The sequence below is a fragment of the Ruditapes philippinarum genome, unplaced genomic scaffold (assembly GCF_026571515.1).
Source record: "Ruditapes philippinarum isolate M1 unplaced genomic scaffold, ASM2657151v2 ctg485_1_1_1_1, whole genome shotgun sequence".
Taxonomy (NCBI): Eukaryota; Metazoa; Mollusca; class Bivalvia; order Venerida; family Veneridae; genus Ruditapes; species Ruditapes philippinarum.
The window spans coordinates 190,851-203,795 of record NW_026855545.1 but is presented as its reverse complement, the minus strand read 5'-3'; the positions used below and the strand labels follow the sequence as shown (position 1 = coordinate 203,795).

General features: G+C 38.5%; 1 protein-coding gene across 3 annotated transcripts in view; it reads right to left on the bottom strand.

The window, feature by feature from the left end:
- The window catches only part of LOC132743676 (proton-transporting V-type ATPase complex assembly regulator TMEM9-like), a 79,902-nt gene that overhangs the window by 38,534 nt on the left and 28,423 nt on the right, over positions 1–12,945 (bottom strand). For all 3 annotated transcript variants that reach the window (XM_060732227.1, XM_060732229.1, XM_060732228.1), the window contains exon 3: positions 12,261–12,342. In XM_060732227.1, coding sequence (XP_060588210.1) covers positions 12,261–12,342 — 82 coding nt within the window. The remainder of the gene's footprint in view (positions 1–12,260; positions 12,343–12,945) is intronic.

Below are 12,945 nucleotides of genomic sequence, written 5' to 3'. Positions count from 1 at the left end.
AATCCCTTCATAGATAAGAAAGTTATGGACCGGACACGACATATACCCTCAAATAGGCAATGTTGACCTTGAATGAGCAAGTACGACCTTGACCCTGAAGGGACAGGTCTGGTTGTTGCGCATGACACATCGTCTTATTATAACAAACATTTGTGCCAAGTTATTTCAAATTCCTTTCATAAATGACAAAGTTATGGACCGGACACGAAATATACCCTGTTACAGACTATGCTTATATTTGACCTCCAAGTGTGACCTTGACCTTGAAGGTAGGTGACCGGTTTTTGCGCATGTCACATCATCTGATTATTGTGAACAATTATGGCAAGTATTTACAAAATCCCTTCATAGATAAGAAAGTTATGGACCAGACACGACATATACCCTCAAATAGGCATTATGTTGAATGAGCAAGTGCGATCTTGACCCTGTAGTAGGGGTCTTGTTTTTGCGCATGACACATCGTCTTATTATAATAAACATTTGTGCCAAGTTATTTCAAATTCCTTTCATAAATGACAAAGTTATGGACCAGACACGAAAGTGTGAAGGACAGACGGACGGATGGACAGACGGACGGACATACCAACTTTTGATGTTTATGAGGCAAATCAGCTCATAAACAACACCTGGACCAACGTCCATAAGCAAAATAAGCTCATAAAAACAAAAAAATAGTTCTTATTTTGAATTTTATGAGTTTTTGTTCTTTATTTAACTATGGAATGAAGCTCATAATAATCAAATGTTTGCTCGGACAGACGGACGGACAGACAGACGGACGGAGCCTATTTCTATATCCCCCTTTTTTCTTCGAAAAGGCGGGGGACAATAAGAGCCATGTTAATATGGCCATCCCCTGCCGAATGTGATTGCTCATTGGAAGAATGTATAATTATTAGTGATGTTCCGATTGTCGCAAGTCGCCAATAATCAGTTTCTGTTATGTAAAGCGACAATAATCGATTCACAAAAATTTGTTCCGCGATGTCGTGGAAAATGTTTAAAGTATCAAAGGGAATTAATTCTGGCGGTAATTTTCTTTTAGGAACACCTCACCGATCGCAAAAAAAAAATCATCTCAGAGACAATTTGGAGTTGAACAGGCTCAATAAGTGATGTAAACAATAGTAATATAATGTGATGTGAATGTTATTATTTTACATCCATTGAAAAATAAAATTTATTTCGTAAAATTATGACTATATAAGTTTAAAACTGTGTTGAAAAGTACTAATTGAAGTTTATGTTACTGAATATAATCAAGTGCCAAGAAATGTTACTTCCCTATTTCTTTTTAACGCGACTTTATTCGAAAAGTTATCGATTATGTCCCATCCGACTGAACCGATGATCGATTGGGACAAATTTCATCCGATTTCCATCACTAATAATTATGTAGTACAGCAAAATAATTCAATTTTAAGAGGTCTTTTGGTAATGAAAAATGATGGCTGAAGTGATTACAGATTTGAAACCTATGTGAATACTGATGGCTGAAAATAACAAAGGGCAACAAGCAAATTCGTTGAATTTATATCCCCCTGCCAAATACTGGTTATTACTAACACAACAACTGAAGACATAAGGCTTTATTTATATATTAATCATGGCATAAACAGTAATATTCTTAGTACATAATAAATATTCTGGGAAATAACAGAGCCTTAATTAACTTGGTGTTAAATAGTAATATCTGGACATGGCAATGAGATGTAAATTTCCTTTTTGTATCTATGGTTCCCATAAAGTTTTGTTGAAATCAATACAGCAGTTGCAAAGAAATAGCAATATTGCTCTATATGTATACTACATAACTAATCAAGGGCCATAACTCTGTAATGAAGGGTCTGGTCTGAACAAGGCAACAAAGTATGCACATCTCATTTTGGTATTAATGGTTCCTATAAAGTTTAATTGAATTCCAGCAAGTAGTTGCAGAGAAGTAGCTCTATATGCATACTGCATAACTAATCAAGGGCCATAACTCCGAGTTAGTGTCTGACCAGAACAAGGAGATGATATGCCCATCTCCTCTTGGTTTTGAAGGTTCCATAAAGTTTGCCCTATTTGCATACTGCATAACTAATCAAGGGCCATAACTCTGAGTTAAAGTGTCTGACAGGAACAAGGCGACTATATGCACATCTCCTCTAAGTATTGAAGGTTCCTGTGGGGTATAGATATAAGCTTCGCGTTGTGTCTTGTTTCTATCTTTTTAATATCTCAATAATATATACAAGTAAAGCGGTAGTGACGTTGGTATAAACGTTGTCGTCATCTTGATTCCCGCCATCAATACGTCGTTGTTGTTCCCGCCTACACATAGCGTACGTCTTCCCGACATTCTCCCGGCCACGAAATGATTACGATGTAGAAATGAGTTCTAATGGGTACAGTTTCACAATAGGTCTCGAAGTGACAAGTCCATTACTCGTGCCTAAAATTGCTGCTCGTGTGAGGCCATCATTACCGTAAATTAACTGCTGGATTACGCCTAGTTTCCACTGCGTTCTTGGTGATTCATCATAAATCTGTACAACGTCGCCAACCTGAACTGTCTGAGTGTTGTTTCCTGTTGTTTTGTGGTACTGACGCAGTAACGTAAGATATTCGTGACGCCATCGTAAACGATAATGACTGATAAGTTGTGCCTGCATTCTTGCCCTTTTTGTTACATCAGACATTGTAACATTCTGTGGTTCTGGTGTGTATTGCCATTATATGGAAGGGATGTAATACGACGTCCATAAAGCAGGTGCGCCGGTGTTAATGGGTCCGGGTCTCCTATATCGGAAGTGACGTAAGTAAGCGGTCTGTCGTTCATTATACCCTCAATCTCTGTTACTATTGTCTGGAGGCTCTCGTAACTAATAAATGAACGACCTAAAACTTTCTTGATGGTGGTTTTTGTTAGTCCAATAAGTCGCTCCCACCAACCGCCAAACCATGGTGCTCGCTTAGGTATGAATCTCCATTCAGTACCATGGCTGTGTAGAGCGTCATTAACTGCCGTTGATCTCATGAGTTGTTGAATAGTATTTGCTGCTGCGTTAAATGTTGTTGCGTTGTCTGATATCATTATATGGGGTAGGGATTTTCGACTAGTAAATCTTCTAAACGCTTGGATGAAGGTTTCCTCTGATAAATCTGGTACCAGCTCGAGATGGACGGCTCTTGTTGAAGCGCACGTAAATAGACAAATATAAGCCTTATGCTCAATTCTAGAATTGCTTCGTACATACAGTGCTCCCGAGAAATCAACCCCGGTGACTGTAAATGGAGATGTATCTTGTACTCTAATTTTTGGTAGGGGTGGTGGATCTGGTGCTGTATATGGTTTGCCTGTTACCATTCGACATTGAACGCATTTCCGGAGAAGGCTTTGTATATACTGACGGATAGATGGTATCCAGTATCTCTGTCGTAAATGTGTTATCAATGCACTTGCGCCTGCGTGAAGTTGGTTCTCATGTGCGTCTAAAACTACTAACCGTGTGAAAGGATGTTTTGCGGGAAGTAAGTATGGAAATCTGGTGAATTCTGTTACTGGTGCATTGTGGATTCTCCCGCCACATCGTAGAAATCCATCTTCATCCAGGAAAAGTCGTAAATGTTTCACTAGAGTAAGTCGTTTACCATTTGATTTCAGATTATTGATCTCAGCCTGATACTTCAAGAACTGGGTGTTATGTTGCCACAGTCGTTCAGCCTCTTGTAACTCTTGAACGGTTAAAGGTTCGAGTCTTGACACTCTTCTGGCTCTGTTTCTTGTGTGACAATTATGGATAAAACGTTTCACATAGGCAGTCACTCTGAGTAGCTTCTTATAGCGACTGAATTTCTCAACATCAATAGTTGGTGAATTCCTTGAGAGGGCTGTGTAAGGTTCGAACACCTTTCATGGTTTAAATCATCTTCTTCATTTTCGGTTGTTGTGAACAAAATGGCATTGTCATTTGCTTGCCAGCTAGGCCAACTATTAATGTCATGAAGCCATTTTGGTCCATTATTCCATAATTTGCTTTTCTGGTATTCCTTGGCTGACAAACCTCTTGTTAATAGGTCGGCCGGATTCTGGTCTGTTGGACAATACCTCCACTTCCGGTTCTCTGTTATTTCGTGAATCTCCATTACCCTGTTCTGTATAAATGTCTTCAACTTCCGATTAGTCGCTAACCAATGAAGAACTATTTGGCTGTCAGACCATAGGTAGACTGAATGTGCTGGTATAGACTTTAACAAGTGTTTTGTAAGACGGGCTCCAATAACCGCAGCCATAAGTTCGAGTTTCGGTAGTGTCAATTGCTTAAGTGGTGAAACACGAGTTTTTGACATGACCAATGTAGACTGTTTGCCTTTGACGATGTATGCCACTGATCCATAGGCTTGTAGACTTGTATCGCAAAATACATGAAGGGAAATTGTATCATCTGCTAGTTCTGTCTGGTTCCCTACATTACCGGAAGTGATTTTTATGTCTGCTTTATCAAAGTAGTATCTTTGAAATTTGTTCGTAATTGTACCATTGATATCTTCTGCTATATTCTGCCACTGTGTCTGTATGGCTTCCGGAAGTGGAGCGTCCCATTCGTAATTCTCTTTCCATATGACTTGTAGTAGGAGCTTACCTCTTATCGTAATTGGGCTGAAGAATCCAAGAGGATTATACAATTTTGCCGTTTCTTGGAGTATGGTGCGTTTTGTCATCGGATTGAGCCTATTTATAGATCTCTGGTTCAAAAATATCTGGTCATTAATAGCGTCCCATCTCATGCCTAGAATCTTCGTAATTTCGTCTGAATCATGTATGTCGTCTGCTTTGGAAAGCGCGCGCAAATTACAGCTGTTTGAATTCCAGGAACGCAGATTAAAGCCAGCAGATGACATCAGGTCTCTTGTATCGTGATAATATTTAATAACCGTGCTTTCGTCCGGAAAACTAGAGATAACATTGTCTACATATAAATCTTTTTTCAGTATTTCACTCACCCATTTGTTGTTGTTGTTATCAAGGTGCTTCATAAGTGTAGCTTGTAGGATAAACGGTGAACATGTAGCTCCAAAGAGTATAGATTTGAACCTGTAAGTTACCAAATTACTATCTGGATTGGTACTGTCACTTAACCACAGGAACCGGGTGACGTCACGATCTCTTTCGTCAAGTTGCACGTGCAGGAATGCCTTCTCAATGTCTGTCGAGACAGCAAATCTGTGTAAGCGAAATCTCATAAGTATATTGGTTAAGTCATTTAATTCCAGGGGTGTTGATTCTAAACAATCGTTCAGACTAGGGGAATCTTTATTCTGGCGGCAACTACAGTCATATACTATTCGGATTGGGGTGGTGGCTGAATCTTTTTTCACACCGTGATGTGGGATGTAGTGAACTCTTTTATCTATATTGTCGTCTGTAACTCTCTCGATAAAGCCTCGATTTTCTTGTTCTGAGATAATTTGGCCATACTTCTGTAACATGTTTGTATCTTGTCGTAGGCGCCGGATTGTATTTTCCGTTCTTTTAAGAACAATGTTATAATTGTCAGGTAACACCGGATGGTCACGTTTCCATGGTAACTGTGCTGAATAACGTCCGTCTTTGAATTCAATGCATTTTTCCTGATATGTTGCCAGGTAGTCGGAGGTAGTTTCATCTTCTTTTTCAGGCTGAATACCTAGAGACTCTAACTTCCAGAAACGTTCTAGGTCATGTGTATCTGGCTTAGATATTAATACATTTAATATGCAGTCTGTAGCGGTATCAGTAGAAGAAACCGGAAGAGGACCGGAAAGCAAGTATCCTATCTTGGACTGGACAGCTGTGGGACCATTACCATGGATCACTCTATTACTGACAATATCCCAGTACTTATCTGCACCAATCAGAAGTGATATATTGAAATTGTCGTCATCTGTAACCGGATGCGCAAGTTTAAGCCCACGAAGATACGGAAGTGCTGTTGTGGCTTGTTGCAGGTTTCTTAAGGGGACGGAAATAGTTGGGACAATCAGGACATCTATAGCTATCTTTTCTTTGGTATCAGTTAATAAATATACTGTTGCGGTATCAATATGACTTACTTTCTTTGAAGATGAACCAAATGCTGCAAGCTCTACGACTTCTGTTCCCGTTCTTCTGAGTTCGAGTCTTTCTGCAAGTTCCTTTGTTACAAATGACCTCTGTGCCCCTTCGTCAAATAAAATATTAACATCTGTACAAAGGTTACCAGATGCAACTCCAGATGTTACTTTCGCAACAGCGGTTTTCAACAAAACTTTAGGTCTAGAATGTGTAGTAGAATGTAGTATTGCGGACTGATCACTGGAACCGGAAATGATTTTGGAACCGGAAGTAGTTTGATCTCTTAAACCTGGAGTGTAACTTGGGGCTGTAGCATTCAAATTACTATGTGGGGTTAATGGCTGGGGATTACTGTCACAGATGCTAGTGTGGTGTTTTCGCTGACAAAAAACGGCATCGATGGTTCGATTTACATGTAGCTACTTGGTGACGTCCTAGACAATTAAAACATAACTTTTTCTCTTTAACAATTTTCTTACGTTCAACAGTATTTGTTACCTTCCTACAGTCATTTGCTAAGTGATGGTCGCCGCAAAAAACACATCTCGGACGTTCCGCTCTCTTTTCATTTGTCGTCTGCTGCTTACGTGCCCCATTCGGCTGAAATCGTGTCCCCGTAAGGAATGAAGCGGTAGCGTTATGAATTTCACCTGTATGTAAAGATTGACCTGACTCCAGAATAGCGATCTCCTTTTTCAATGCTTGTCGTAGTTCCGGAAGTTGCCAGTTACTGTTTCCATGGTCACGAGTCATGTTGCATTTAATTTCAGCAGGGAGTTTCTCTAATATCACAGGGACAAGTAAATTACCGTAAGAGTCTTGACCTTGACCAAGTGACTGCAATCCTCTAATATATGACTCCATTTTCTCTTGAAAATTTCGTAAACTATTAATGTCAGGGTAAGGACGGGGTAAATCTAATAAACACTGCATGTAAGCGTTTATAATCTTGTGTTCCTGTCCGAAACGTTCTCTCAGTAACACAACTGCTTGTGTATAGTTTGAATGCGTTAACGGAGATCCCTGAATCACTCTAGCTGCATCGTCGTGGAGTAAAGATCTCAGATATGTGAACTTCTGTACGTCAGATAAAGATACGTTATTGTGTACACTTGACTCAAACGAATCCCAAAATGTCTGCCATTCTAAAATGTTGCCGGTAAATATAGGTAGCGTAAGTTTTGGTAGTTTGTGAAATTGAGAATACTGTCCGTTATGTATAGAAATGTCGCTTACATGTCCATCGGAAGTACTGTTGGTCGTGTTACCGGAAGTGTTCTCGGAATGATATGCGATGTTGGCACTGTTATTCATAGGCGGCTCATCTAGCGGGGGATCTACGGGATTGAGCAGCGGCGGTGGTATAAAATTACCGGAGGGTTGTCTCTGTTCTGCTTCCAAGTTTCGGATTCGAATCTTCAAATCTAACATATAATCTTCTGTTTCGACCATCTCAACTTCAAAATCATCCTCGTCGGTTAGAGTAATAATGTTCTCATTAAGCTCTTCAAGTGCTGCAACTTTAGACTGTAAATTATGAAATATCGTCTGGAACTGAACGCAATCATCAGTAGAATCTTCTAACTTCTGCAAATGTCTCGAAATAACAGCTTTCTGAGCGGCTCTCTTTTTTTTCAGCTTATTAAGATCCATGTTTGTCTGTAATTTCTCACTAGTTCGTCACGGCACCAAAATGTGGGGTATAGATATAAGCTTCGCGTTGTGTCTTGTTTCTATCTTTTTAATATCTCAATAATATATACAAGTAAAGCTGTAGTGACGTTGGTATAAACGTTGTCGTCATCTTGATTCCCGCCGTCAATACGTTGTTGTTGTTCCCGCCTACACATAGCGTACGTCTTCCCGACAGTTCCTATAAAGTTTCGTTGAATTCCAGCAAGTTGTTGCAGAGAAGAAGCATGGAAATGATTATTGCTCTATATGCTAACTGCATAACTAATCAAGGGCCATTACTCTGAGTTAAAGGGTCTGACCAGAACAAGGCGAGGATATTCGCATCTCCTCTTGGTATTAAAGGTTGCCATAAAGTTTCATTGAATTCCAGCCAGTAGTTGCAGAGAAGTAGAGCGGAAACGATTTTTGCTCTATATGCATAATGCAAAACTAATCAAGGGCCATAACTCTCAGTTAAAGTGTCTGATCTGAACAAGGCGATGATATGCACATCTCCTCTTGGTATTAAAGGTTCCAATAAAGTTTCATTGAATTCCAGCCAGTAGTTGCTGAGAAGTAGCGCAGAAACTATTTTTGCTCTATATGCATAATGCAAAACTAATCAAGGGCCATAACTCTGAGTTAAAAAGTCTGACTGGAACAAGGCGTCGATATGCGCATCTCCTCTTGATATTGATGATTCCCATAAAGTTTCATTGAATTCCAGCCAGTAGTTGCAGAGAACTAGCCCGGAAACGAAAATCGGACGGACGGATGGATGGACGGACGGACAACGACAAAAACAATATCCCCCGATCTATCGGCGGGGAATAATAACTTAAATATAATGCAGGGTAGGTTATCATTCTTGTGTGCTGCACTCCTCCTCAATGAGATCTATATCCCCCTATGAAGTTTAAAGTTGAAACCTCTTACACTTTTTGAGATAAGCTCTGGACAAAAAGTATGAAATATAACAAAGGGCAATAACTCAAACATTATAAAGGGTAGAGTTATCATTCTTGCGCACAACATTCCTCTTCTATCCACCTATGAAGTTTCATGTTGACATCTCAAAGACTTTTCGAGTTATGCTCACTCAGGTATACAAGGGCAATGTTGTCGCAATATAGGCCTGTCAAAGAAGCTTTTGAGAGTGATGTGGGCATTATAGATATGCATATAGGAGATATGCTCTGGGTAATATCTGGATATATTATCATCTCTAGTGATTTTTTTATCTGAACTTTGAGCTCTATATGTGACCTTGACCTAAGCCGCAGGGACCTAAATTTCTCGTGTAACACTCCGCCTCACAATAGTGAATATTTGTGCTAAGTTATATTGAATTCCCTCTATGCATGTAGAAGTTTTGCTCTGGACAAGCGTTTTTCAATGACCACTAAGTATGACCTTGACCTTTGACTTAGAGGCCTGATTCATGCGCATGACACAGCTTCTCATAGTGATGAACATTTCTATAAAGTTTCATTAAAATTCCTCCATGGGTGTAGGAGATATGCTCAGGACAAATATTGGACGCCGCCCGCCTGCACACCCGCCCGCCAGGACGGAATCTATGATACGATCCATTTTTCAAACGGGTGTATAAAAATTAAGTATGAAAAATAACAAAGGGCAATAACTCAAAAATTAGTAGAGTTATCACTTATGTGCACTGCACACCTCCCGAGAAAGATCTATCAACCTATGATGTTTCATGTTGATATCTCAAAGGCTTTTTGAGCTATGCTTTAGACAAAAAGTAGAAAAAATAACAAAGTGCAATAACTCTAACATTATATAGGGTAGAGTTATCATTCTTGCGCAATAAGATCTAGTCACCTATGAAGTTTCATGTTGACATCTCAAAGACTTTCGGAGTTATGCTCCACTCAGGTGAAAAATTTAGTATGAACAAGAAATGTCGAAACAACATATATGCCCCCCTTTCTAACACTTGACTCACATTATTGGTTATTTTGTAATAGAAACATACCATAAATGGGTACATCAGTCTTCGAAATTAACATTTTGAAGTTACTGGCTATTCGGGACAGTAACATTTGAGAAGTTACTCGCCCGAATAAATTTTTCAAATTCTTATCTTTAATGCTGAAGGTAAATAAACAAAAGGAAATCCAAAACAAGTCTTGTGTCAACTCATGATTTATTTATTTTATTGTTATTCCCTGCTGTACATGAAAATCATTTTTCAAGGTTACTATATACGATACTTGACAACATTGGAAAACGGAACATCGCCAGGCGGGCGAGCAAAATTGGATTTTTTAGTCGCCCGAATTTAATATTTACTCACCAGGGCGATCGGGCGAGTGCGAATTTCAAAGACTGGTACATGGAAGTGTTCAGTTATGAAAAAAAGAAAAATAATGGAGACTTTGTGATAAATAATTTTCAAGATAATGAGCAGACACCATCTTGACATTTAAGGCCCCTGTGACCTTGACCTTTGAACTAGTGACCCCAAAATGATTAGGGGTCATCTACTAGTTATGACCAATCACTATGTGTAATATGAAGACTTTATGATAAATAGCTTTCAAAATAATGAGCGGAAACCATACTAATATTCAAGGACCCTGTGACCTTTGACCTAGAGTCCCCAAAATCAATAGGGATCACTTACTAGTTATGACCAATCTGTGTGTGAAATATAAAGACTTTGTGATGAATAGAGTTCAAGATAATAAGCAAAAACCATTCTGACATTAAGGCCACTGATACCTTGACCTTTGAAAATAGAAGTGACCCAATAAGCAATACGGGTCATCTCCTGGTTAAGACAATCACTATATGAAATATGAAGACTGTGATAATAAGCTTTCAAGATAATGAGCTGAAATCAAACTACCATTCAAGGACCCTGTGACTTTGACCTGGTGACCCCAAAATCAATAGGGGTTATCTACTAGTTATGAACAATCAATATGTGAAATATGAAGACTTTGTGATAAATAATAACCTAGATAGTGAGTGGAAAGCATTCAAACATTTATGGCCCATTTATGACCTTGACATTTGACCCTAAAATCAATAGGGGTCATTTACTAGTTATGACCAATCAATATGAGAAATATGAAGACTTTGTGATAAACAGTAACCAAGATAATAAGTTGAATTCAAACCACAATTCAAGGCCCCTGTGACCTTGACCTTTGACCAAGTGACCCCAAAATCAATAGGGGTCATCTACTAGTTATGTCCAATCAATATATGAAACATGAAGACTTTGTGATCAATACTTTTCAAGATAATCAGAGGAAACCATTCTGACATTTCAGGCCCCTGTGACCTTGTCCTTTAACCTAGTGACCCCAAAATCAATAGGGGTCATCTACTAGTTACGACCAATCACTATGTGAAATATGAAGACTTTGTGATGCATAGATTTCAAGATAATCAGCAGAAACAATTCTGACATTTAAGACACCTGTGACCTTGACCTTTGACCTAGTGACCCCAAAATGATTAGGGGTCATCTACTAGTTATGACCAATCACTATGTGAAATATGAAGACTTTGTGATAAATAGTTTTCAAGATAATCAGCAGAAACAATGTGGTCTACCGACAGACAGACCGACCGACCGACCGACTGACAGTAGCAAAACAATATACCCCCTCTTCTTCGAAAGGGGGCATAAAAATAACAAAGGGCAATAACTCAACAATTATGAAGAGTAGAGTTATCACTCACCTCCTGAGAGAGATCTATCAACCTATGAAGTTTCATGCTGTTATGCTCTGGACAAAAATTAAGTTTGAAAAATATCAAAGGGCAATAACTGAAAACTAATGAAGGGTATAGTTATCATTCTTGTGTGCTGCACTCCTCCTAAATGAGATCTATCCCCCTATGAAGTTTCAAGTTGATACCTCTAACACTTTTTGAGATAAGCTCTGGACCAAAAGTAGGAAAAATAACAAAGGGCAATAACTAAAAAGTTATAAAGGTAGAGTTATCATTCTTGTGCACAGCATTACTATAAGATCTATCCACATATGGAGTTTCATGTTGACATCTCAAAGACTTTTTGAGTTATGCTCCACTCAGGTGAAAAATTATGTATGAAAAAATAACAAAGGTCAATAAATCAAAAATTATGAAGAGTAGAGTTATCACTCTTGTACACTGCACACCTCCTGAGTGAAATCTATAAACCTATGAAGTTTCATGTTGATATCTTAAAGGCTTTTTGAGATATGCTCTGGACAACAATTAAGTTTGAAAAATAACAAAGGGCAATAACTGAAAAATTATGCAGGGTAGAGTTATCATTCTTGTGCACTGGACTCCTCAATACAATCTATCCACCTTTAAAGTTTCAAGTTGATACCTCAAATACTTTTATAGATATGCTTCCGACAAAAATGTCGGACGGAAGGACGGATGTATGGATGGACTGAAGGACAGACGGACGGAGACTATTTCTATATCCCCCGCCGCCTTTTGGCTGTAATTTAAAATGGTAATGTCTTACCTTTATTGTAGTTGTATTTCTGTTTTCATACTTGCATTCACACATGGAACAAAATGGCTGATTAACAACAAATCCACAATTACTGAAAAATAGAAATATTCACACACATATACAGACATGTTCACCTCATGCTTTTAAAAGAAAGTTTTTCTGTGATGATACAAACATGTTTTCTGTGCTTTTAAAAAAAATAACTGAAAACTGAATTAAAACTTTATGCAGACAGTTTTGCTCAAGATTGGGAATTTACATGTAAAGTTTTCATCTTATTGATTGTGTCCAAAGTATGACAACAAAGTGAAAGCAGCTCACTAATTTAACAGCAAACAAAAATAGAAGATCAGAATAGGAATATATCAATGCAGTTGAGTCTAGTGAATTTGGTGGCGAATTAAGGTCATATTTCACACTGCCTAAATTTCATGACTACATCAAAGACAACACAGTAAGACACTTTGTCAAAATATAGATCAGCTAATATCAAAGTTCACTTTATATCTGATTTGTGCACATGGTTCAAATTTCATAGCTGTACATCAAAGGACAAGAAAGTAGGTCACATCATCAAAATCTAGGTCAGCTGATATCAAAGTTCAATTTTACAACTCAAACTGTGCACATGGTTAAAATTTCATTGCTGTACATCAAAGGACAAGAAAGTAGGTCACTGTCCCCTTGGGCAAGG